This window comes from Pantherophis guttatus, chromosome 9 (assembly GCF_059756535.1).
Source record: "Pantherophis guttatus breed Tessera chromosome 9, ASM5975653v1, whole genome shotgun sequence".
NCBI lineage: Eukaryota > Metazoa > Chordata > Lepidosauria > Squamata > Colubridae > Pantherophis > Pantherophis guttatus.
Window position 1 is genome coordinate 818,445 of NC_142071.1, and position 24,709 is coordinate 843,153.

General features: G+C 49.9%; 3 protein-coding genes and 1 long non-coding RNA gene across 8 annotated transcripts in view; 2 read left to right on the forward strand and 2 right to left on the reverse strand.

Moving 5' to 3' along the window:
• On the reverse strand, positions 1-3,328 carry DKK4 (dickkopf Wnt signaling pathway inhibitor 4). Of its 2 annotated transcripts, none has more exons than XM_034430732.3 (4): positions 3,046-3,328; positions 2,076-2,229; positions 1,433-1,582; positions 1-547 (listed from the first exon to the last, which is right to left on the reverse strand). In XM_034430732.3, the coding sequence occupies exons 1-4, from the start codon at positions 3,154-3,156 to the stop codon at positions 294-296; spliced, it is 669 nt and encodes a 222-aa protein (XP_034286623.2). In that variant the 5' UTR covers positions 3,157-3,328; the 3' UTR covers positions 1-293. The 2 variants fall into 2 exon arrangements, with proteins under 2 accessions (XP_034286623.2, XP_087731879.1); XM_087875753.1 differs by having other exon boundaries at positions 2,076-2,136; positions 3,046-3,169.
• Positions 3,291-7,786, forward strand: LOC132709495 (uncharacterized). The gene is made up of 3 exons (XR_015729375.1): positions 3,291-4,969; positions 5,265-5,388; positions 7,494-7,786. It is a non-coding gene; the product is annotated as an uncharacterized LOC132709495 (long non-coding RNA).
• Positions 6,132-21,558, reverse strand: GGCX (gamma-glutamyl carboxylase). Of its 3 annotated transcripts, none has more exons than XM_034430727.3 (15): positions 21,353-21,558; positions 20,731-20,922; positions 19,104-19,262; positions 17,693-17,858; positions 15,556-15,634; positions 14,466-14,572; positions 14,185-14,348; positions 13,277-13,554; positions 12,287-12,418; positions 10,728-10,879; positions 9,836-10,005; positions 9,128-9,258; positions 8,195-8,342; positions 7,534-7,729; positions 6,132-7,064 (listed from the first exon to the last, which is right to left on the reverse strand). In XM_034430727.3, the coding sequence occupies exons 1-15, from the start codon at positions 21,384-21,386 to the stop codon at positions 6,917-6,919; spliced, it is 2,256 nt and encodes a 751-aa protein (XP_034286618.2). In that variant the 5' UTR covers positions 21,387-21,558; the 3' UTR covers positions 6,132-6,916. The 3 variants fall into 3 exon arrangements, with proteins under 3 accessions (XP_034286618.2, XP_034286617.2, XP_034286616.3); XM_034430726.3 differs by having other exon boundaries at positions 21,347-21,517; XM_034430725.3 differs by lacking the exon at positions 21,353-21,558 and having other exon boundaries at positions 20,731-21,256.
• Positions 20,732-24,709, forward strand: part of VAMP8 (vesicle associated membrane protein 8) — a 15,616-nt gene continuing 11,638 nt past the window's right edge. Inside the window, exon 1 of one of the 2 annotated variants that reach the window (XM_087875755.1) lies at positions 20,732-23,986. Coding sequence is in view for 1 of the 2 variants with exons in the window: in XM_034430734.3 (XP_034286625.1) it covers positions 24,486-24,488 (3 nt within the window). In the remaining variant the exon portion in view is untranslated. Of the gene's footprint in view, positions 24,489-24,709 lie in introns of both variants that reach the window. The other variant, XM_034430734.3, reaches the window with a different exon arrangement.

The following is a 24,709-nucleotide window of genomic DNA, read 5'->3' on the forward strand; positions in this document are numbered from 1 at the left end:
ATCTGTTGATCGCTTTACTTAGAGTGCCTTGAACATGTAATCAGGACCCCCGACCCCCGGGATAAGCCAGGTCAGAGACAGGAGCAGAAACGGGGGCAGCAAAGTTCATGCTAGTTAATTTTCTGCCAGCTCAAGTACGGCTGTAACTCAGTGACGAGTAAAGTCCTAAGGGGCGCCATGTCCGTGAAGCCGGGTGCGCAGCCAGCCAGCCCCTTGTGGACTGATCCAGGCGCGCTTTGCTTTCCTTCGGGCTCCCTCTGCTTCTGCCCTCCTCTTCCAGGCTCAGGACCTCCTTAGTTGCTGCGGCAGACACGCAGGCGAGCTCTCTGTGGGGCGCCCCGGAGGGGCCGTTGACAAACCAGGCCGGCCGCGCAACCGCAACGCTGGAAGATTTCGGGGCCTGGCGCCCCGCCATCCTTCTGCCCTCGCCCGGAACACACGGCCCCTTCGAGGAGAACAGGTTTGCAGATCTTGGCCCAGAAGTGGCGGGCGCAGCAGTGCCCTTGGGCACATTCGGAGGTCCGGAGGCAGCGCTCCCCCATGCCAGCTGTGAGAAGAGGCAAACAAGGGTCAGGGGTCTCCTAGAAGCGAACCCCGATTCTGGAGGCTGCATTGCTGGGTGACAGTGAGGTTGAACGGTGCCAGAGGCGGGTGACACCCGGAGACCAGCCACTTCCTCAGGCAGCCAATCCCTCTTTGCAGGTGGCAAGGCAACAGTGCCCCCCTCCCACACCCTGTTTTTAAGAGCAGTGATGAGCTGAACTCGGACCAAGGGGTTGCCACGTGGCGTAGACTAGTCTACCTCGCAGGGCAGCGGTGGAGGTGGGAAAGCTGAGTTTCCTGGAAGACCGTCCCCCCATCTGGCCTGGCCCTCTTCGGGGAGGTGGCAGGGTCACCCCTACCTCCTGAACCTCCCTTTGGACATTTCCCCTGGGGCAGCCCAACTTTCATCATCGCAACCTCCCGGGAGGCAGTTTGGGGGAAAGTGGCCGGCCCACAGCTCTCCCGGTGGCTCCCCTAGTTAAAGGGAATCTTGGAACTGGCCTCTCTCCATCGGATCCTGCATCTTAATCAATAACCCCATTGCTGGTTTGTAGCTTTGTGGACATGCCGTCCTATAGTTCAGCGAATCATGGCTTGGGGTGTTACCTGACTGAAGCCCTGCTGTCACCCCCACAAGACAAGACAAGCCCCCCCCCCCCACATCTGCATGCAAAAGGGATTCACTCCTGGTACATTTAAGATTTAATGCAACGGGGCCACATATTCCCCATGGCCAAATTATGCATCACCCTTCCCCCAACTTGGCCTCACTGGAACAAGATCGTTTTAGGTTGAAAAATTCCAAAATTCTCTCCATAAATGATTGATCTTTAAAGACTCTCCTATTCTTCTGGCTTTTTCTCCCCCTCCCTCGTGCTCCCTCTCTTACCTGGGCTACGTGCCCTCGGCCGAGCTCCCTCCTTCCGGACATGCCCGGCTTGAGCTGGCCGTGGCCATCGTTCCTTGGCACCCAATTCAGCCTGTCTCCCGTCTCTCTGCTCCTCAGCCAAGGGCATCCTTTCCACCTGGGCACACACCTCTGGCATCAAAAAGAGGAGCCTCGGGTTAAAAGGGCCAGTTGGGCACTGAACCCAGGAGAGGTGAGGGAGGGCAGCAGAGGCTTCCTTTGCCCACACCTGCCCCCCCGCCCCTCACCACAGCATTCCTCACAGCCCGTGTGGGAAGAGGCTCAGCGTCTATGAGCTGATGGGTGCGCCTGACCTCCGTCCTTTTGGCATTCCAAAAATGGTTAGAAAACCCCCCTCTGCCAGCTCTTTCCCCTTGTCACACCCAAGACCAGCTGTTGATTCCTGACGGCTCCCTCCGACTGTAGGCTGGTGATCCCCAGGTGGGTTGGGATCACAGGATTCCCCCCACACCCATCATGTGGATCACAGGTGGATCCTCTGTGAGAGATCAGACTCTGCCCAGGTGGGAAGCAAGTGGATGCTGCCCGTCCCTTCCCCCGTCTCGTCTCCCACCCCCAAGCCTCGAGGAAGGCTCCTGGAGGGGCTGCGGTGGCTGCCACTTACCATTGATACAGATCGTACCCGGGCAACACATCCCATTTCCCTGGCATCTTCTTCGTAAACCCTGGCAGGGAGCACAGAAGGGCAGCTGCTCCTCTTGGGGCTTGTAACAATATTTCCCCACCCGGCAATCTTTGTCTGTCAAGCACTGTGTGCTCTAGAGAAAGGAGGGAGGGAGGATTGTTAGAAGACCCCCTGGGACAGGGGAGAGAGAGAGAGAGAGAACCAGCAAGATTCAGAGGTGCCCAAGTCTTTATCCAAGAGCTTGCCAGGAAAAGGGAGAGTGGGGTGTTGGTCTGAATTGGGGAACAGGCCAGGGAATCCAAGCTGGTAGCTATCCAAAGGGGATTCATAAGAGGAAATGAGAGTGCCGTGGGATCCCTCCCCCCCCCCAAGCAATGCTGACCCTTTCTGCCTGGAGGGAGGGGTCTTTATCCTAGTAGAGGCCCAGAGCAGGAAGGGCTGGGGGACAGCCTCTTAAATTCCCCCCCCCCCACTTTTTTTAAGTTAAATGGTGTGGCCCAGCTTAGCTCAAACAGACATGCCCCCACCATGTTTTCGTCCCCCCCCCCCATAGGGCTACTTAAGTAAGAGGGAGGGAAGTCTGCCATATTCAGCAAGATATCCTAAAGCAGGAGAGTGGTTGGTCCCCAGGCTAAACTCCTCCTCACTCCCAATGTTTGCTTCGGGAACTCATATTTTAGCTACCGGAGAACAGCTGGATGGTTCCCTAAGCAGACCCCCTCCCCTTTCCCCCCCCAGGACAGAAAGGGGGGGAGAGAAATGAAGGGAGCTGGCCTGAAAGCCAGATCCCCAGGGCCAATTCACAACAATATCCAATGTGTTCCATGCATTTCAGACTCCTGAGGGAGTCCTCAGCGAGACCCTCCGTGGTACCAGAAATCTATCCCAAATTAGACCTCTCCTCTCGTCTGACGCATTCTTTGCAACTCGCTCCCACAAAACCTCTCACCTTCTTGGAACCGGACACTTCAGACGAGCCCCTGATGGTATTGAAGTCAAGAACCAGAGCGGTCAAAGGGGAGCAGAGGCAAGTGAGCCCCAGAAGGAAGGTGGCCTCCATCTTCTGCCCTGTAGGACTTCGGTGGTCCCTGGAGATGCCCCCGGAGCTCCTCTGAAGCCCTCCGTTCCCAGGGCTAAAACTTCCCTCTGTGGTACCTTTAATGAAGCATTTGGGCCACGTTGCTGTCGGAAGGATGCTCTGTTTCTAAGAGATGAAGGAGTTAAGCTGCCTCGGGGGCCATTCCGCCACCTTATTTATAGTGACCTGCTTCCCTTTTTCTTCCTCTTTGGACCCCCCAGTCTCCGAAAATCCCTTTGATCGCTACTTCAAAACCAAACATTCAAAGGGATCTGGAGGGAAGGAGGCCAGCAGAGGCAGCTCCTCCTCCTCCTCTGCCAACAATCCCTAATTACAGCGTATCAAAGTCAGTTCAAAGGGCCAGAAAGAGAGGCGGATGTAGGTATCAAAGGCACCTGTTGGTAATCACCTGTATTTCCTGGTCTTTGTAATCCCTTGCAAAAGTGGTTTTGTTCCGAGATCTGCTTTCACAGCTGACAGATGATTCACTTGACCACAGTGGGGTGGGAAGGAAGAGGAGACCGGGCAACACGGAGCGTTTTCAGCTTTCGGCAGCTGCCCAGGAACACCTGCTGCAGCCACCGGGGTCCCACTTTGAAGGAAGCGCTCCTTCCCTCGGCCACTAATGCTGCTATTGTTTTCAAGAATTAGGAAGACGCTTCCTGGATCTTTCAGGGCTTAATACCAGCCAAATCCGAGGTGACATAGAAAAGACTGGATATCGCAAACTGAAACGAAACCGTTTGACCTGCCAAGTGGTCAACTGTCTCCTGCTCTTAAGCTCAGCCAGACTGGGCCACAAGTGGCCTCCTCCCTCTGCTCCCTCAACGGTCAGAGTAAGTCAGTGGGGAAGAACCCTCCCATCCCATCCTGAACAGTCAGGTCTCCCTTCAGCCAAAATTCATTTCCTTGGTGGGTCTGCAGATCAATCAATCTGTTTCCCGCTGTTCTCAAGGGAACTTTTCCCATCATCTTTACTTGGTTGATGTTTTGCCCCCTTGGCCTCGGTGCCACTTCAGGCCCTCTTAAACTAACCCCGTGTGTATTAACCCTATGACTAAATCAACATCACCGCTTTTTAAATCCTAAAATCCCCCCCCCCCCCGGTGCTTAGCTAAGTTCAAATCCTACGGATTCAAAGAGGCCAGACATTCGGAGTTCCTTCTCCAAAGTTAGGGAGAGGTGACTGCAAAGATCAACAGCTGTCCACATCACAAGCTGTTTTTAGCCCGCAATGCCAAGGCAGGGGAAGGAGGGAGGATTAGTGCCCAATTGGACATTAGCAATGTCTTCTTGGTCTGGGGGGCTTTTCCAACGCCTCTCAGAGCAATATTCCTCTCTCCCACTTATGCTTTCATTCATCCCTCTTCACTTGGTTGCTCTATCACAGCCTCAAAGTTAAAGAAATAATTCCTAAATTAAATAATTTTCTAAAAATTGTTCACTGAATTATTTTTTTAAAAATGAGGGGGAAAAGAGTGAATGACCAAGTAAAAGATCATAACTGAAATTTCCCATTGTTGTACTCCAACTGATGTATGATACATTTAATTTTGGGGTATGTGTTTATATTGACATTTTCTTGTTAAAAACAATATTCTAAATACTGATTATTTGGTTGGTTATTACCTATAAAACCCTTTCTGACACGGCTCCAGGCTACTGGAGGACCTGTCTCACCCCAGTGGGACTAGCCTGCCCCACTTGTGCTGGCAGAAGGGGCCTGCTGCTGACCCCATCGACTGAGGAATTCCAGGGGAAGAGCCTTCTCTGCTGTGGCCCCTGCTCACCCCAGGTGAGATCCACCCCCAACTCCCTTGGCCTTCCATAAAGCCTTAAAACCTGGCTCTGTCCATTGGCCCAGGGCCTGAATGGGGGAGGGTCATCTTGGAGGTGGCTGGTAGAGTAGAAGATCCTACCTGAGGGCCACACAAGTTGGATTAGTAGTATCAACATGGACTTTGTAGTATTATTGTACTTGCTAACATAGTTATTTTGTACTTTAATTTTTCTCTCTTTTTTTAAATGATAATGGTTTGATTGTTTGATTGATAAGTTCTAACAGCCCTAAACTTCTCTTTGTTCCCCAGGTCAAGATAGGATGGGATGTCTGGAGTTTGTCTTCTGAGAAGAGAAAGCCTTTGAGCGCTAATTGGTATCTGGCGAACCCCAAACCACCTTCCATGACTTCTTTTCGTCATGAACATTTTAAATGTAGCGTCCCTGCTTTCATCAGATCTCATTTAAATGGATATGTGTTGTCACATGTAATATGTTTTAACTTGTCAGCTCTACCATCTTCTCAACGCTTCCTGGCATCCTGCCATAAATGGAGGGAGGGGGGCAAAGGAATTTGGGGACGTTGTGCAGGAGGAAAGGAGGAGGATGTAAGTGGGGAGGGAAAGACAGGAACCAGAGGGGTCAAATCAGACTAATCCAGCCTCCCCAAGGGTGCCTGGCCTGGGAAAGAATGTGAAACCTCAAGATGTGCCTAACATCAAAGCGGTTCCCAAAATATTAAACCGGGATGCTATTGGCCACTGATAATCTGGACAAGGAAGGAGGGCCACAGAAAAACATGTAACTTTTGCATGGGAATACGCAGAGCTAGCCTCACTTTTGCTGCAACCACTAATCCTTAGTAAAAGAACCTATCCCTTCAACCAAATGGAGTCGAGGGTCTCTCTTTCCTAGGGACCTAGCTGGGGCAGGTTTAACCTTAGGCTAGGAATGTTGGCTCACGAGAGCGACCAAGAGGAGATTGAGGCATGGAGACAACCTGCAGCTAAGCCCCATGGCTGCCACTTGCACAGCCCAATTCCTAACAGGCCATGGCCCAGCACCAGGTCACGACCTGGGGGCTGGGAACCCCCGGTCTATTAGATATTTTTGCCACCTTGAGCTCACAAATCACAAAAGGTGAGGCGTAAATAAACAAACACACAGAACACAGAGACTTTTGCATCATACAATTTTTAATTAGAAAAATGAGGCTCTTCTTGCCTTAATCCCATGAGATGTAGCCGGCCCTTTCTCTTGTAAATCTCTCAAGAAGCTGGGAATACCCCCCTGGGTTTGTGTTGCTAGGCCTGATCTCAGGTATGGGGTATTATGGGATGGGGGCTGAGAGCGAGAGAAATGTCTCACAGCCTTAGAGGAGAAGCTCAGCATCTGTAGCCAGCAGAAACGTCAGAGAGCCGAGAGGGAGAATTCTGAAATCCAGAGGAGCAGCCCTTAGCAAACGGCCAGCCGGGCCTGGCTGGATTCACACATTCCTTTCTCTCCCACCCACGAGCTGCTTAGCTGGCCACCCCACAGCAGAGAACTGAAACCCCCTTGACTTATTCAATCCGTCCTAATAAAGGAACCGCAGCCCCTCTGCCCAAATCCTTTCTCCCAGCTGCGCGGTGGGATCAGACAACTGTTTCCAGAGCGAGATCTCTGATCTCCTTCCATCAGATAGGATGGGGATTATAACTCTGCTGGCCAGCTGAGCCCACGAATTCCCCCCTCCCTCCGCCTTCCTGCAGCGTTTTCTGCAGGGGTTTTAAGCTCCCCTCGGCCCCTCTAGGGCAGGGGAGGATCACGCTGGCTCAGAGCCCCCTCCCCCAACCTCAGGAAGAGAGGAAGGGTCTCCAGCTAAGCAACACAGGGCGGCTCCTTAGGCCTGGCTACATCCCTCTGGGCTTGGCCCACAGTAAGGCCTTCCGGCTAGTGGTTGCGGTTGAGGTAGTGAGGAGTTTCAGAGGTCCGAGCGCTCAGGCCCCTGCGGTGCCCCCTCCTGCGGGTCAGCCTCTTTCATGTTGGCATAGGCCACCTCCTGGGCCAGCTGAGAGAGGGAGGGGCGGCCCAGCATCAGGTTCCGTAGGGAGATGCAGGTCATCAGAAGGCTGTGGGCAAAACCAGGGAGACACTCTCAGGAGGAGGCACACAACACAACCCAAGCTGAGCTTTTCCTGTGTGTGTGAAGAGCACAAGGAGTGTAAAACAGCACATCTCACACAAAAGTCTGCTTTGGGTTGTTGGTTTGTTTTTTTGCTGATACCTAGACTGGAGAAGACGATACTTGCTAGATTTGCCCAAATTTAGGAGTTATGGGAGATTTTCATCTGTTAATTTACAAAAAAGGAAGAAATCGTGAAATTGTTTATACTTGGCATGATGAGGGTGGGAATTTGCTTTCTTAGGTTTTTTTCTTTCTATTCTTTCTATTTTCTGTTTTCTTGCAGCTTTTATTCTTGCTTTATATTTTTCTTTTAAAGTTTGCAAGATCTTTTGACTATTTTAATAAAAACTTGTAATGACATTATTTAATACAGAGAGAAGCACCCAGCAGGACCTCCCCTCCGCCTCTCTCACCTCCTGCGGAAGACGAAGTACTTCTTGCTCACGAAACGCTGCAACCTCTCGGCCAGGGTGGCGTTGCGCCTCCTTTGCCGCTCCTCCATGCGTCGCTGGCGATGGAGGAAAGCCTCAACGACCGGATCTGCCTGCGTCACGTTTTCCAGAGAATCTTCCAAGATAGGCTGCAACTCTGGTGGGAGAGGCTCCGTTTCTGCGAAGAGGGAAGCGACAAAAACAGAAGGTGAAGCACCTTCTGAAAATCAGGCAAGTACAGAGAATAGAATAACAGAGTCGGAAGGGACCTTGGAGGTCTTCTAGTCCAACCCCCTGCTCAAGCAGGAAACCCTACACCACTTCGGACAAATGGTTATCCAACATCTTCTTAAAAACTTCCAGTGTTGGAGCATTCACAACTTCTGGAGGCAAGTTGTTCCACTGATTAATTGTTCTAACGGTCAGGAAATTTCTCCTTAATTCCAGGTTGCTTCTCTCCGTTGCTTCTTGTCCTGCCCTCAGGTCCTTTGGAGAATAGGTTGACCCCCTCCCTCCTCTTTGTGGCAACCCCTGAGATCTTGGAAGTCTGCTATCACGAAGTAATATTCATGAGGAGAAAGCCACAATGCTGTGCTGATACAGTGAGGGCCTGTCCGGGCACCCAGCTGCTTTGCAGGCTTACCTGTCCCGTTCTGAACTTTCTCCCGCAACTCCTGAAGTTGAGTGAAATTCCGCTCAAGTGCCACCTGAGTGGTGTTGACGTAGATGTACATGTAGCAGGAGGGCTCCTGAGAGACTGTGTGGACTTTGTGGTACTCCCCAGCTGGCAGCTGTGACCAAGAGAAAATGGCAGAAAGGCTCTGGGCAGCCAAAGGCAGCTGGGAACAGCCCCAAAGTGGGGGGCTCCCTTCCTAAGGGCCAGGGGAGCACCAGCATCTAGGGCACTTCTCAAGGTGGTGAGTCATTTGCCTTCCCAAATAGCTCAGCTTGCGAGAGAAACTGGCACCTGAAGGTGCAAAGGGCAATCCGACTCCAACTGGCAACAGGTGGACTGCCTGGGGGGGCTACAGCTAGCTGTGCAGATGTGTCTATATACAGATGTGTGTGTATCTGCAAACAGTAGATCCATACACACACACACACATGCGCACACACATGGACTGATGGTGCCAAGCTCCTTCCAACCCTTGGCAGACTCTTTCACTGGGCAGGACAGGGAAGCCCCTCCCCCACCTTCCCTTCCCTTCTAGCAAAACTGTGGAATCTCACTGCATCGTCATTGTGAATGGTGAAACACAGCGCTGTTGGGATGTTTCTTTAAGAGGCAAGAGAAACCTTCAACTGGTTCTTTGGTTCGGCAAAGGTTACCCCAGTCTTCCATCTGAGACCTGGAAGGTATCACCCAAGATCTTGCAAAGGCCAGATCTGAAGGTCACACCCGGCCTATAGGGCTGCCCTCTCCTGATTTCTCATGCTGTTACGAGTTCCTGTCCCGTAGAAGTGGGGGAGGTGGTGTTACCTATTTCCCCTCTTCTTTTGGGGGGGGGGGAGGGAATCAGTGCATCAGCTGCACAGGAAAATGTTCTCCCCACACGACATTCAGCCTGGCCCTCACCTGGATCTTGTCTCCCTCCTGCAGTGAATAATTCTTCTGCGAACTGACAACCTCCACATTGACTTCCCCTTTCAGCAGATGGAGACTGGTGTTACCAAGATCCTCGCTCACAAAATTCTCCAGGTGCAGCCCTGCCATGGGAGGGGAGGGGATGGGAGGGACAACCAAAAAGTCAACAGCAAAGACCACGGAAGCACCCAGCTCCTCAGTTCTTCCCACATCCCAGCAGCTCCCCCAGCGAACAAGAGTTAGCTCTGCTCAGCCCCAACCTGTTACTTCTTTCTGAAGATCTGCTACACCATGTTTGAGACCCCTTTGTTATTAAATGACAAGGAAGAGGGTTGCTGGAGGCAAGCTGAAATAAGGAAGCATGGAATCCTCCCCCCCCCTTTTTTTTTTTTTAAACTTTGCTGAAGAAACATAAGATAGAAAATGGTGGCTTTATTTTGCTATTTTTAAGTAAGCTGTAGCTTCGGACTGTTTTGTTGTGGGTGGCTGAAATTTTCTGATTTTTATGAATTCTGATTGGCCAAGAAAGTTTTATTGAAAAATCTACTCTTTGACCACAAGAGGGAGCAATAGAATAGAATAGAATAGAATAGAATAGAATAGAATAGAATAGAATAGAATAGAATAGAATAGAATAGAATAGAATAGAACAGAACAGAACAGAACAGAACAGAACAGAACAGAACAGAAACTCGGTACCTGGGAAATCTGCAATGAAGACAACCTCGGTCTGGTTGTCCAGCGACTTTTCAATCTCCGTCAGTTTGGTCCTCCAGGGTGACAGATCAATCAGAAGAGGCTTCAGCCACGGGGTCTTCTGGAAGGGGGACCAGTGGGCCTGGACAATATCCGTGTTTGGGTCGAAGAGCCTGGGGGAAATAGGAGTGAGAGAAACATTAAATCCCCCATGGGCCAATGGATCAGTGGAAAGAACCAGTCCATCTGCCTCTTGGCCTGTCTGAGCCCATGAAGCTACCCTATTTCCAGCTATCATTTCCCTGGTTTGTGGGAGCAATAAGCTGACTTTGTATAAAAAAGAACACCGCTTTGGGGGGGGGTGAAAGCCTTACTAAGCAAGTATATACAAAAGTATGAAGGCTATTGCTTAACGCATTGTAAGCCGCCCTGAGTCTCCGGAGAAAGGGCGGCATATAAATCGAACCAATAAATAAATAACACCTTAAAAAATCTATGGGGAGGGACAAAACAGATAAATGCAAAAACTAATGTTTATAGTTTGTATATTTTATAGCATATATATTGTAATATATACTATGGTGCCAATTGGCCTAACTTTATGTTTTAAACATTATCCAAGATTTGATCTCTGTTCCTCTTTAGAACTGAGTGGGAAGCAACATCCCCATCTCTAGACAACCCCAACCTCTTCCCATAACCTGCCCAAATTTTCAGTAATCCCAATTTTGCAACTTTTACGTTTCCACATGACAAATTCCAAAAAGAACACTTTGCTCGGAAGCAACATTTGTTGAAGATTCTGTAACTAAATCACATGTTTTTTTAACAAATCAATGTAATAATTGGGCCAGTTTGCAGATATGTATGACTGTCAGCCGTCTCATTCACTAACCTTTGCTGGAAACGATCGTTGATGGAAACCCAAACATCGAAGTAAATCTCTGGTTCCGAGACATTGTAATTACGCAACAAATGACTGAGGCAGCTGGCATACTGCTTCAGCATGTCTGCATGGTCCTTCCAGCGCCGGCTCTGTGTGAAGACCTGCTCCAATATATACAGATCTCAGCTGGAAAACAGGTGCGCAGGTGGCAGAAGGAAGGACAACAGAGGAGGGGAAAGAAAGAAGGATGCACAGCATTGGATGGGTCATTGCGGCAGAACCTGGGGGTCAGACCTCTAAGTCCAAATCAGAAGGGTAACTTCCAAGACCGATATCAAAGGCAATAGACATACTTCACTGGGACATTTTGTCCTGACTGCTAAATAGGCATGGCGTTTTTGTAGGATATGGAGCTTTGTTCCATAGGAAAGCTAGAAGGAACAAGAGTCTCAATTATCGGTTGCCCAGTAGAACATTGTGGAGAGAGTAATAGGACAATGTCTATTTACTCAGTCTATATTTAGATATAAGTATGCACAGATTAACCAGCGACTCTGTCCTCTGGGATATCCAAATCCTCCTCTTCCTTCAGTACGAACGTGGCCATTCCATTCCATTGGATGGAAACTCCAAGGATGGCTGCAATGAACACACAATTGCCCTCAACCATTATGCTGGTATGATTCTCCTTAAGATCATACAACATCTGGCACTGACCCTCGAAAAGAAATTGCCAGAAGTTCAAGCTGGCCTTCAGAAAGAGTGTGGCACTAGGGACCATATTGCAATCAATGCAGGACCATGGAAAAAACTCAAGACTATCAAAAGAAAACTGCTTTATTGACCATAAGAGAGCCTTCAATTGTGTTGAAGAGCCCCAGAAGATCAGGGGATGCCAACAAATCTGGTGAAGTTGAAACCTATTTCAGACTTATCCCCCAAATTGGAAATACTGTAATAAAACTACCCTTCTGGCAACAGCCACAAGGGAGAGAGCTGATTCTTCACTGGGCTAATTTTCAGCGCTCGCTCCTACGATCCATCCTTTCGGAGAACAAAATTCATTGGATTATATTATTATGTGAAGGAGCTAAATAATCTGGAAAAGACTAGTTAGGAGCCCATTAAATAAAGGGAACGAAGAAGGATTAGCAGGAATGGAAACAAGGGAAGGAAAATCCTTAACAAAGTAGTTCAATTTCTTGGACCCATAATATACATTTTTTGAGAAGGTTGGGCAGCCTTTGGATCCAAGAACGTACATAAAATTGTACCCAAAAGTCAAAACCTCTGCAGGCACCAATGGGAAGGTTTTCCTCTTGAAGACCACTAAAGAAATTGTCTCCCCAAACACAATCTTGCCCATTTATTGCTTCTGCATAGAAAGTTATACAGACTCCATCACACTCGTAACACATGGCTCTTACAAACACACGTGCAGCAGGCAACCTGACACGCGACAAACCGCTGTACAGCACAAAAGGAATGTTCACACCCTTGTTTGAAGAAACCATTGTTATTCCATCTTATATCATTTCAGTGCCCATTGAAAAGAAAGAGAGACTGACCCCAGGGTTCAAGTAGCCAATCTCCCCAGTGCGACCATCACGGTAAGTAATCTTCACGTGTTGGTGGGAGCGTGAATGGACCATCATGTCCCATGAGTAGCCGTACAGCCCATTTGTCCAGTTGTTGTAGCCCTGCAGGGAGAATTGTTAAGGGGAGAGTTGATTATTCCCAGAATAAGCAGCACCTTCTGTTCTATTCTTCTCATGCCTTGGAGAATCCCCATAGACTCCTTGGGGCTATTTGGGGTACTAAAACTATACGGAACTAGAACTCAACCAGGCAGCCTTGATTCAAGTTCAGGACCTGCCCTTTCTCTTCCGTGGCTGGAATATTACTAAGAGGAGGACACAGAGAAGGTGTTTCTCTGAGGGGCTCCATCCTTTCTGTCCATTGATGAGCTCCACCTTGCCAGGGTCAGAACTATGGAAAATGTCATCAATCAAATATTATGTCAGCCCCAGCCTTGTGACGGTACTTGGGGCCACGATACGTGTGGGGATCGCCATTCCGCTGCTGCACACGTTCGCCGATGACACTTTCTGTGTGCCTGCTCTCCTGGGTCGTCAGCCCCGAGGCATGCCTCTCCCTGCGACTTCCCAGCCGCGTGCTAGATGACGTCAGGGGCATGCACTGAAGCAGTTTATTACCATCTATCACTTTAAGGAAAGACGGAGCAGCATGAAACAACTGAAGCGGCTTGCGATTGGGGAGGGAGAGGGAGAATAATTGGGTGACTGCACTGGGATGGAGCTGTATGCTGATTAAAAGGTGATGGGGAGCACGGAGCGTCAGCTCCAACAAAGATTCCTTTCTGTAACACTTTAAGTTGGTCAGTTAGTACCAATGTCAGGATAAATAAACTTAGTTACTGCTTTTGCGTGCTGAGATTTATTTTTCCAGTCTTTACGGAACCTGACATACTACCCATTCTAAACCTTTTGGTTCAAAAACCACTTATACTTTAAAAAAATACTTAGGTTCTTTCTCACCTTGGTAATAAAGTGTGAGTAAGGTAGGAAGAACTGCTCCAAGATATACAGAATGGTAAAAATGGCTCCCAGCTTCTGCCGCAGCCCCAATTTCCTAGCTGCTCCCCTGGGCCTTTGTTGCTCCGTTTCCAGATAAACACACTCTAGACTCCGCTGCGGAGGCTTGGTAAGTGGCAAGAACTTTTGGAAGCAGGCAGGGAACCTGGCAATCAGTCGGCGTGGCCAGTCCGGATAGCAGAAGAGCGGGCTGCTGGCCAGCATGGTGTAAGAAAACATGCCTTTGGGGTGAAAAGTTGGAGTATGATGGAAGGACAGGTGTAGGAGGGTCACTTAAAAGTCAGATCATCTGCTTTGCATGCATAAATATCTGGACACCCAGCATATTCAGCTGTGCTCAGGAGAGACTCCTGTTGAAATTGTTTCTGGTCATGTGGGCAACCCAGACCGAGATTTATTTAAAACTGCCCTCCTTTCCTCCAAGAGCTTAAGGCATCTCAGGTGGGCATCTCCCTACCCTTTATCCCCAAAAGGCCATCTCTGAAAGTGGACTGGGCTGAAAGTGACTGCCTCAAAGACAACCACAATTGTAGGCTCAACTGAACCCGAATCTTCTAAGTTTTAACCCAAGGCATTACCGCTACAAAAAATGGTACTAAATCTGTACCAGCAAACAATACTATATAAGACAATCTGCCTTTAACAAAAGCTTCTTCGCCTAATCTTGCGGAAGGCAACATTATTCATTCCAGCTGAGCAGTTTTTGCAGGCTTGGGGTTAAACACCCCTCACAAAAACAGACTAGAGTCCAGTCTTAACCCTTTCTAACGTAACCCTTATTACTCAACACCCTACTTTTATAAGTTCTCATGTGGCTTCTTAAAGGAACAGTTGGATCCTGCAGAACTCACCAATATTGAAAAGTTGGGAATTCATGCAGTGGAAGTAGGAGACGAAGAAAAGGGCAAAGGGACGGGTAGCATCCAGGAACAGCAGGAAGCCAGCCGTAAGGTCCAACACCAGCCCTCCACCATGCACCACCAATAAACTGGTCAGTTCCTCTGACATCAACAACCTGAGGGACCAGAGAGATGGCTTCATCCAAAGTTGCAATGTCCAGGAGGGAGGAAGAGGAAGGAGCCGAATTCTCCGACGCGCCTGCTACCTTCTCTGCCTGATTTCCATCACTCACCTGAAAGGGCTGAAGAGCCAATGCCTCCCAAGGGAGCCCATGGAGTAGCCCTCCACCCAGTCAGCATCCAGCTTCTTGATGCCCGCGATGAAATAAACAATGAAGATCTGTTCAGAAACAAAGGCAACAAACATGGGACTCCAAGGCAAATTAGTTGGCAAAACTCACAAAGCAGCAGCCGGCAAATCACCAGCCACAGGAAGCAGCAGGCAGGCTGCCATTTCCAAACCAGCTTCCAAGTTACAACTTCCTGCCAAAATTTCCACGGTCAATTTCACCATCAAACCTCTTCAGCCACAAATGACGAAAACAACAACAACAAACCCACAGGAGTTTGGAATGTCACATTGAAAGGCATGGGAACCAGAACTTAGAACTAGAACTTAGAATAACTTTATTGTCACTTTGAATATACACTGACTGGCATACATTAAAATGAAATTTCATTGCACACAGCTCTCTGAAAGGGTCACCTCCTCCAATATACACTACATAAACATGACAAAATAAATAAATACAAAGTTATGCATATACCCACATATACACTGCTCAAACAAATAAAGGGAACACAAGCAGTGTATAAACTACTGTATGTAAAGAAGAAAGTATTTAATAAGGCTATTTCATTCATTCAGATCTCGAATGTCTTCTGCTTGTGTTCCCTTTATTGTTTTGAGCTGTATATTATATAACACAGAGAAACAACACAAATGGGGCAAAGATGAGACAAATGGTAAATTTCATTTCATGCTGTCCACATCCACACTTAACCTAAAATGAAATAGCAGCTCCCAATATATGTAATAATTTACCTATTCTGTCATCTTGAATATCACAACTGGATGGCTACTCTGACAGGGCCTAAGAACCCAGAATCGTGGGAAGGTAGGCCTGGCTCCTTACCGTCCTCCAGGCTTTCTCTGGGTCTAGTGGGATCCACAATACATTAGAGCTGATGGCTTCCCCATTTCCATATGGCCTCCTGAGACTCTGGTGCCAGCATGCAATGCAGACCAAGCAACATGAGCTGGGAGCTATTCATTAGCCCTGTTTGCTCTTAGAGGAAACCAAGTTCAAAGATGGGGAATACCTGCATACGAAGAACGGTGTAATTCCACAAAGGGACATGAGCATTTCTCTTCCGTGGATGCCAGAGACCATCGACAGACCTGAGGAAAGGAAGTTCATTAGCAAGAGTAGGAACTGGAGGCAGTCTTGAAAAGCAACCAACACTTCAGGAATCTCTGGAAAAACCTTTGGGTGAATTACAACACCAAGATGTTCTAAACAGCCCAGAATAACCATCAGGCACAAAAAATCAGGACCATTCATAAGGTTGAAGAATAGAAGATCTGAATAATATATGCCTATAATATACATATATTATATGCCTGGTCAACTAAAGTTCAGCACTAAATTGGCGCCAGTTAAGGGTCAATGAAATTCGGGAAGGATTGAACTTGAAGCGCTTTTGGGGACACAAAAGCTCTAAGCTGATGACATACTTAACTCTGCCCCCAGCTCTGCCTGCTCTTCTACATTCATCTCACTGAAGCACAAAGTTTACTAACAGTTTTGTTTTATTGAAAGTAAGTATTGGTTTTTAGGTCAAAATTAGAAGACAATAGCATTAATTTCCTCAGTCATTAAGAAACCAGCTTTCTCTACAGTTTGAAGATGGTCATCAACAGAATATTAGGATTTCATGCACGCTGCCCTTGGTTTACTTGAGGTTCATTTCCAGCTCATGAAAACACAGAAAATTGTGAAAGGACACAATGTGATCACATGCTGGAAAGGCCTGCAAGGAAGATAATGCAGATACTGGGAGGAAGACTTTATGGTATTAGTTGGTGGCAAGGAAAAGGAAAGACAAGATGAGAATTCCGAAGGAAAGTTCCCACCACCCAATCTCAAGGGATGGGAGAAAGCTTCATCTTTGAAAAACCAGTTTCATTTTTGTTATAACAGAATAACAGAGTTGGGAGGGATCGTGGAGGTCTTCTAGCTCAACCCCCTGCTCAACAGGAGACCCTAGACCAGTGTTTCTCAACCTTGGAAGCTTGAAGATGGGTGGACTTCAACTCCCAGAATCCCCCAGCCAGCCATCTTCAAGCTTCCAAGGTTGAGAAACACTGCCCTAGACCATTTGCAATAATGGCGAATATCTGTAGCTTGGGTGTAGGATGAGGATGGAGCTTCATTCTCTGAGCTTCTGGGTTGGTTTCCGAATGTTTCGTTACCAAACTAGGTAATATCTTCAACGGAGTTTAGGGGATGTCAGTGTCGATGTTCTTCTGTTTATAAGGTCTTCAGGTGTGTCAAGTGAGGGCCTTGTGATGAGTCACAGCCAAGGACTCCCTTGATGTGTTTAATTCTTTGTCTTTTCCTTCTTTGTTGCTAGGCAAACCTTCAGCCCAGTATTTACATTTTGGGCTCCAGTGGGTGGTGGAAATCAAAAGGTAAATACTGATCTGTGTGTGGAGGTTTTCTGTAAACTTCCATATTAAGACTTCTGTCTTCCTTCATGTATTCTGCACCATTCAGGAAAGCCAACCTATTTTCCTTAACATCTTCCTATGAGAACTTAATGCATTTGTCCACAGAGACGATGAGTTGGGTGAAGGATTTCACTTCCTGTGTTTTAATCTTGATCGTCCACATCCCTATAGCAGTGGAATTTGGTTTCTACCTCTTCCCTGTAGAGACTGGTCACCGTGGGGGACGCAGGTGGGCTCATGGCACAGCCGTGTTTTCTGTAGAAACCTTCCTTGTATTTAAGAGGAAGTGATCAGGTAGAGGTCCAGCATGGCACCTGCCCACTCCTCCTCCAGATGCTGGCTCACCCTGACCTTGACCGATAGGAAGAACGCTATTATGTCTACTAACTCCCCTCTCCAAAATCTCCCCTCCTACTTTCCCACACATGAGGAGGTGGCAGCATTGAAGCTTCCGGCCTAACATGGCTTCCAAGGCTGACACGTGGTTTGGTTGAAGTGCTGTTTTGTAGCAGTCATTTCTTCACTATCGTGACAGCTTCCGTAGTTGGCAGGCAGGCAGGCTTTCTTCTGCTGCGTGTGACTCTGGCGGGCTCCAAACTGGGGCAAATGTCAAATTTGAATGATGCAACCGGAATGGCAGGAAACATGTTTACTTGGCATAGCCTTGATCTGAAGGGGAAAAAAAACACCGGGTGCCTTGCCCAAGAGCGAGGAAGCCTTCCTTACCAGTAGCGATTCGCGTTCATGAAGAGCAGCTGGAACCCCAGGAGGCCGTAGAGGTAGGAGTGGTTGTTCCAAGTGGTTTTGTCCAGGAAGAAGATATACCAGTAGGGCAGCACGAAGAGGAGGCAACTCAGTCGGTAAAAGCAGCCCAGCATGATGCCCACGGCCCCTATGGAAAGAAGCGAGGGGGGCGAGAGGGATTGTCCTGAGGCTTTCGGGGGCTCAGGATCAACCAGACAAGCTCCAGCACTTTCTTGTGAATACTTTTTTCTGCTTTATTTTTAACATTTAAAATTGGAAAACCTCGGCTTCATTTTCAGTACGGCAAGATTATTTATGCAGCATTCAACTAATAGAGAGAAAGACACTTCATCTCCTCACCTCTTTATAGCTTTTGGACAAGACGCTGGGATACAACGGAAGAACAATCCGTTAATTGACTGCCACGCTTGCATTACAAGCCAAGGCCACGTCTAATCCAGCCTGTAGCTACACTTGTAAGCCCTCCCCACAAACCACTCCTTGAGTTAATCGAGGGATAGATTTAGGCTTGGCTGCTGCTCTCTTTATGGCCGGCAGCGGGTAGATTTTATTTACTGCAATTGTCTTCTCCCTCTGGCAAGCTGGAATGTCTGCTGCTCTTCTGGCCTTGGCTGTCTTTCCATGGGGCCACTCTGGAACAAGCTGCCTATCTATGGGGCCGCTCTTGATTGCTGGTGGACTTCAGACCAGGAGTGAAATCTACTTACCTTCCCTACCGGTTTGGAAGTGTGCGCGCCCACGAGTGTGTCATGTGCAATTTTGGACCCTCTGCGCATGCGCAAAGCTTTCTGTGCATGCACAGAGGGTAAGAAACAGGTTACTTCCTGGTTAAAACCAGGAAGTAACAACGTCTGGGTAGGTGGGCGGAGCCTCGTGCTGCCGCCACTGCCAGTTCTCCACCCGCCGCTGCCGCTACCAGTTTGCTCAAACCGATGCGAACTGGTAGCATTTCACCCCTGCTTCAGACTATTCTGGAACCAGTAAATGTTCAACAGCCAGAGCCGTCCAGATTTTCTAGGGTTCTCCAACTGCCTTCTTTTCGCCTTATAAACTGCAGCGCCCTTCATGCCAAGCAACCCGCCTGTTTCCCCTCTTCCCCAGCCCCACCTTGGGAGAAACTCTGGGGGTTCCTGTTTGTTGCACTGCCTGCCATTTTCTCAGGCCTGGCTTTTCACTTCCAACTCTGGGGGAATCACAGAGCGGGATGGCTGAGGGGGCTTGATTGCACCTGTCACCACGGACCCTGGGCAGCAACACAAATTGCAACGAGACCCAGCAAGGAAAACAACACAAAGGTCAGGAAGCCAGAGGAAAGGGGCTCAGCCAGCATACCCACATTACCCCCCAACCCCAGTGGGCTAAGGGTCCTCACCCAACAGCATTATTGTGTAGACAAGGTACATCCAGTCCAGGGGAAGTGGCTCCAGGAAGTTGAAGAGGGGGAAGCGACAAACTTGCAGCCCATCCAGGTATTTGTGATCTAGATAGCTCAAACCTCTCTCTTGGGGAATGTCCAAGGCCATCAGCAGACCTGCAAAACGAGCAGGAAAAGGGGCAGTCAGCAACAGTAGCAGGCCAGCCTCTCTGCATCTTCAGGACTGAGGCAGGAATTCACTAAACAGGAACTGGAATGATCCTGGCCCAAGATGTAATCCTTGAGTGGCTGGAAGAGTTCTGGAGAAGAGCTACTCAGTGGTTCTGCACAACCACTGCCAATCAACTGGAATGGAAGTGACCGTAAAAATTCTCTTAGCCCAACCCCTGCCCAGTGCAGCCATACAAGGAGGCTTGAGATGGACTGCACACACCCTGTCCGTGATTTTCACCAATGCTGAAGGACTTATAGGTATATATGTCAATCTTTCCTAAGGTCAGCTGGCAACCAATTTAGCTCTCATTTTGTTCAGTTCCCAGAAGTCAAATAACCCCACCCATCTGGCTTGTCTTATTTTCTTATTCAAGGCGACGAGGCCGCCTTATGTTTGCGTAGGGGCTGTGATCTAGAACCCCCACCCCTATGTCACAGAGCTGCTTTAATAGGACAGCCATGACCCTCCTACTCAGTGCTAATCTAGAGTCCAGGACCAAGCTAAATTGTTCAGTTGCAGGCAGCAAGGCTGAGATTCAATCTCCGCTTTCGGCCTCCAAATGTAACTGAAAACCATCCCAAAGCAGTTTCCACATGGACGTTAAACAGCACAGGACCTAAACTTCTGGGTACTCCACACTGGAGCAACCACAGCCAGGACTGCATAATTTGCCTGAAGCCTCCTGCTCAGAAAGGAGCAGAGGCATCGGCAGAACATCTCCAACCTTCTCAAGCAGAAGGACAGCATGACGGAGGACACTGGATGCTGGTAAGAGGTAAAACAGGACTGGGAAGGGTATACTCTAAGTCCTGATGATGGTCATCCACCAAGAATGGGCAATGCCGTTTCTGTGCCAGGCCCAGGACAGAAATCTATTGGAAAGAATCCAGAAGATCCATTTCCTGTAGAGCTGAAGCCCCACCAACTCTCCAGAAACTTTCTCAGAAAGGGAGGATGGAAGGAAGTTCTTCATCCAGGATGGAGATGACCTCTTCTGAAGGTCTCCTTGTCTCCTTTCAAGCCAGATGGCTGCACTCTCCTCCTGCCCCCAGCATTCACCACCTCCCAAATCCAGCCGCATCAGCTCTTCCAAGGATCTGGCACAGGGGGACGGTGCCCTTTCCAAAATGGCTGGCTCCCCACAGCATGATGCAATCCAGACCGAACCCTTGGAGTGCTGAGCGAACATTGTGTTAAGGCTCCCTCCCACAGACAATAGCAGGAGCCTTTTCCCTTTGTCAAGAAGGAATCCCACTTCTTAGATCCACATCATGTTTCCTCGGATTTCTGCCCTGACTTTTGGGGAAGAAAATTGTGGGCGGTTTTTCCTAAATCAAGTACAAATTTGGGTGTAAATCCTCCCACTGGATTCTCGGTGCCAGGCCCGGGTCTGGACGGAGCCAAACTCACCAAAGAGGAAGCGGAAGACCCCCAGGGCTGCGGGATCGGCCGGCCTGTTCAGCAGGCAGACAACGCGGTGCCAGCCGGCCACGTCCCCACATTCGAAGCCCAGGAGGCGCCTGGCCCAGCTGGGGGGAGCCCGGGCCCCCTTCTCCTTCCTGGGCATCTGCTGGCGGGCGGGGGTCGCCGGCCTCTCGGCTCCTGGAGCACCAACAGAGGAAGGCAAATGAAGGCGGAGGGAAGAATCCGTCTCTCCTTGGGGAAGAGCCACCCCGGGGGCCCCCGACCTTTCTGGCTTTGGCGGGGGGAGAGAAGCCCTGGGGCCGTGCAAGCCCGCTTTCCAACGGGTGGCGGCCCGGGGTTGGGGAGCCCTGCTCTCCGGTGCACCCATTGCAAGACGCGCAAGATGCCCCCGGGGCAGCCTGTCCGGGAGCTCCAGCAAGCCGCGGCGAGCGTCGCCTGCCAGCCCCGGAATTTGGGGAATTGCGCGGCCTGGAAAGGATGAGGCGGCGGCGACCCCAAAGGCCGCCTCCATCCGCGGAGGGCGCCGGGCACAGCCCCCCCTGCGCCTCCGCCCCCCGCCCGGCCTCTTGCGGGCCAGGCGACCCCGAAGCCCCCTCTCCACCTCCACCTGCGGCGAGCGCGGCGGCGCCACCCGGCTTCATCCCGGCGGTGGCGGCCCTCGGAGAGCAGCGGCTGCAGTGAGCCCCGCGTAGCCCGCACTTCCGGCCGGACGCGCAGCTGGCCTTCGGCCGAGGGAAGGGCCCTGGCGTGCCCTGGAGGCTCCGCTCGGGAAAGGCGCAGGGCCGGGCCGGAGAAAGAACCGCGCTTGCGGCGGGACTCGCCTTTTTCCAGCTGCGCCGTCCCTGTTGCGGAAGCTCGGGCGCCTCTGGATGCCGGCGGAGACCCGGGCTCGCCCGCTTGAGGGCTTTCTTTGACCTTATATTATATATACTCTTTTCACCGCTTTGGCCTGTGGAATGGAAGGCAGAAGCACCCAGATCTCTTGTCATTTTTTAAGTGCAAAACAAAGGACTTTCTCCGGATGAACAACAAAGGATGATTCAACTATGTACCTTTTTTCCATTGGCTGCAACTGTATCTTTTCATTAGGGACTCTCTGGTGCCCCTTTTCTACTTTAATACAATGCTCACCTTTAATATTATGGGAGGTTAACTGTCCAAGTCTCTGAGGCAATTGGGCAGGATCAGTCAGTCAATCAACCAGAATAGAGCTGGAAGGGACCTTGGAGCTTGGAGGTTTTTTACTGCAACCCCCTGCTCAACCAGTTCAGACACGGGGCTGTCCAGACCAGGGGTGAAATCCAGCAGGTTCTGGAGAACCGGTAGCGGAAATTTTGAGCAGTTCGGAGAACTGGCAAATACCACCTCTGGCTGGCCCCCGAGTGGGGAGGGAATGGGGATTTTGCAGTATCCTTCCCCTGCCACGCCCACCAAGCCACGCCCACAGAACCAGTAGTAAAAAAAATTGGATTTCACCACTGATCCAGACTCTCCTACGTCTGAAGGCAAGCTATTCCACTGGTTAATTGTCCTCACTGTCAAAAAGTTTCTCCGTAATTCCAAGTTGCTTCTCAAAAAAAGCAGTAAAAAAAACTTGATTAGTTTCCATCTGTTGTTTCCTGTTCTGCCTTCTGGTGCTTTGGAGAATAGGTTGACCCCATTTTTTGTGGCAGCCCCTCAAATGGAAGACTGCTATCATGTCACCTCTAGTCCTTCTTTTCACTAAACTAGCCAAACCCAACTCCTGCCACCGTTCTACATATGTTTTAGCCTCCAGGCATTTAATCATCTTAGTTGCTCTTCTTTGTACTTTTTAAAATTTTAATAATCTTTTGAGGTGAGAAAAAGTCTTGCGCAGTTATTATTCCTGGAAGCTTAAAGCCGAAAACTTTAATAGCTGCACATTCAGCAATTGTTTGAAATTACAATGGCCATGAATGAGGGAGATTTATGACTGGTCCAATTTGCAGCACTTGCTGGGATCACAACCCAGGCACTTGGCAACTAGCTCACATTAATGATGATTAATGTGGTTGGTCATTGGTGTCTATGTTAAATATCACAGGAGCTAGTGTGCTGCCCTCTGGAAGTCTGTTTCTTTGGATTCTTCATCAATATGTTGTCAGTGAAAGTTGACATTAAATCTATGATTTCGTAGTAGGCATCCTATAATGTTTGTGAATTTAAAATCCTTTGTAAGATGAAGGACTTCCTTCAACAGTGTTATATGCTTGGCTGTATTGTAAGCCGTGGTGAGATTTATGAATGCCACTCTGGTGATTTTTTTCTCCAATTTGAAGCCGTCCTTCATGTATTGTGTTAGGTTGAGAATTTGGGCTGCACGGTTTTTGCTGGGCCTGCCCTGAAACCAAATTGCTGAAGTATAATAGTAAGAGCTGCATACTCTACTTTTGCAGACAATCGGTTGTTTCCGTTGTATCCTTTTGTGACAGATGGAGGAAAAACTACAACCCAGACCTTATTTTTGTAAGTGAGAATGTAACTTAAAGTCGGTAGAGATGCCAATACCAAGCCCCCAAGGTCAACCTCTTCTATGTGAGATTACAGCTGCTGCCCTACCACAAGTTGTGAAATTCCAAAAAAGGCACAACTGGAAAAGGACTAATTGACCCAGATTTTCTGTGGTCCTGGATGAAAGCGTGCTGCACATTGACCCAGACAGCTGCATTTTACTACAACTGTATAGACGCCATTCAGAAATGCTCCAGGAAATGTATTATTCCTCAAAGTTGCAGGACGTCCCGTGTCCAAGGTCTAACACACGAAACCACTGATCCATGGAAGCAACGTGTTACCCATTTCAAAGGGAACCCACTCAGTGAAGATACTATTAGACTTGGACAACAGGTGGTGCCAACTTGTTTCAGGGCACGAAAGGGAAAGGTGGACTAAGGTCACGGAGGAGACAGATATGAGACATAGTAGACAAAAAGCATGGAGTTTATTTCATCTCAACAAGGCTACAACCAAATGGTCCTTATATGCCAAAGTCTCAGCTAGCCAAATTGCCCACCGGCTACTCTTCCAACCTACAGAAACATAAGCGGAGGACAGTCGGGAAGAGCCATTTGACTGTCCCTTTATTATAGGGGAGCTGGAAGAGCCAATAGGCAGGTGTAAGGAGGGCAAAGCAGCTGGCACAGACGAAGATTTGGCCTGGGCAGACTAAACATTTTGGACCTAAAAGAAGGGAAGTAGCAGAGGCTTACACCCTATTCAGGTATGCAAGGCATGGAGGGAGGCTGGGGTGGTGGCCCTCCCCGAAAGCTCCTCCTTCCAGCCCCTTTGGCAAGGCCTCAGAGCCCCCAGGCAGCCTTCCCTCCTGGGAGACGGAGCTCCGTTCCAGGCTTCATCACGGTCATTCGCAGGAGCTCCAGCCTTCAAACTGCAACGAATGCAAGAAAAGCCGGTGCCGGCCATTGTCCTGAGGGGAGCGCCAAGGCCCCGAGGCTTCCCCGGGAGGCCTGAACCCGGGGACCCTCCGGGCTCCCGAGGCGGCTTGGATTCCGCCGGATCCTTCCGGGGCTCGAGAGCCGACGGGGGCGGCGTTTGCCTGGCGACTGGCCCCGGAGAGGGAGGGCGGGCCGGCGGCTGGATCCGCCCAGGGCTACCTGCGAGGAGGTGGCGGCGCGGCCGGAGGAGGAAGTAGGACGCGCGCGGGGGGGGGGAGCGCCAAGGCTCGGGAAGAAGCTCGCGGGGCTTCAGCGGGACGCACCACAATGGTAAGCCGCTCTCGGAGGGGCTGGGAAAGGCGCCGCCGGCCTCACCTGCCTCGGAGGCGGCGGAGGGGGGGGGAGAAGGACCGCGCCGCCATTGCGCCCGACGCCACCCGGGCGGGGCCGGCTCCGGGACCCCCGTCGAACGGGGCCGCCTCGCCAGCCTGGCGCTCCGGCAGCCTTCGGAAGGCGCTGGGCGGCCGGCGGGGTAGAGGCGAGGTCAGCGG

Bases quoted from the DNA above. Each gene is read 5' to 3' on its own strand.
- DKK4 (XM_034430732.3), bottom strand. From the start codon at position 3,156: ATGGAGGCCACCTTCCTTCTGGGGCTCACTTGCCTCTGCTCCCCTTTG. The intron at 2,230-3,045 runs GTGAGAGGTTTT...TCCTTTCTCTAG, and splicing joins AAGTGTCCGGTTCCAAGAAG to AGCACACAGTGCTTGACAGA. The intron at 548-1,432 runs GTAAGAGAGGGA...CTCTTCTCACAG, and splicing joins GCCGAGGGCACGTAGCCCAG to CTGGCATGGGGGAGCGCTGC.
- GGCX (XM_034430725.3), bottom strand. From the start codon at position 21,256: ATGGAGGCGGCCTTTGGGGTCGCCGCCGCCTCATCCTTTCCAGGCCGC. The intron at 10,880-12,286 runs GTCAGTCTCTCT...ATATTGGAGCAG, and splicing joins TTGGCTACTTGAACCCTGGG to GTCTTCACACAGAGCCGGCG. The intron at 9,259-9,835 runs GTACCGAGTTTC...CTCCCATGGCAG, and splicing joins CTTCATTGCAGATTTCCCAG to GGCTGCACCTGGAGAATTTT.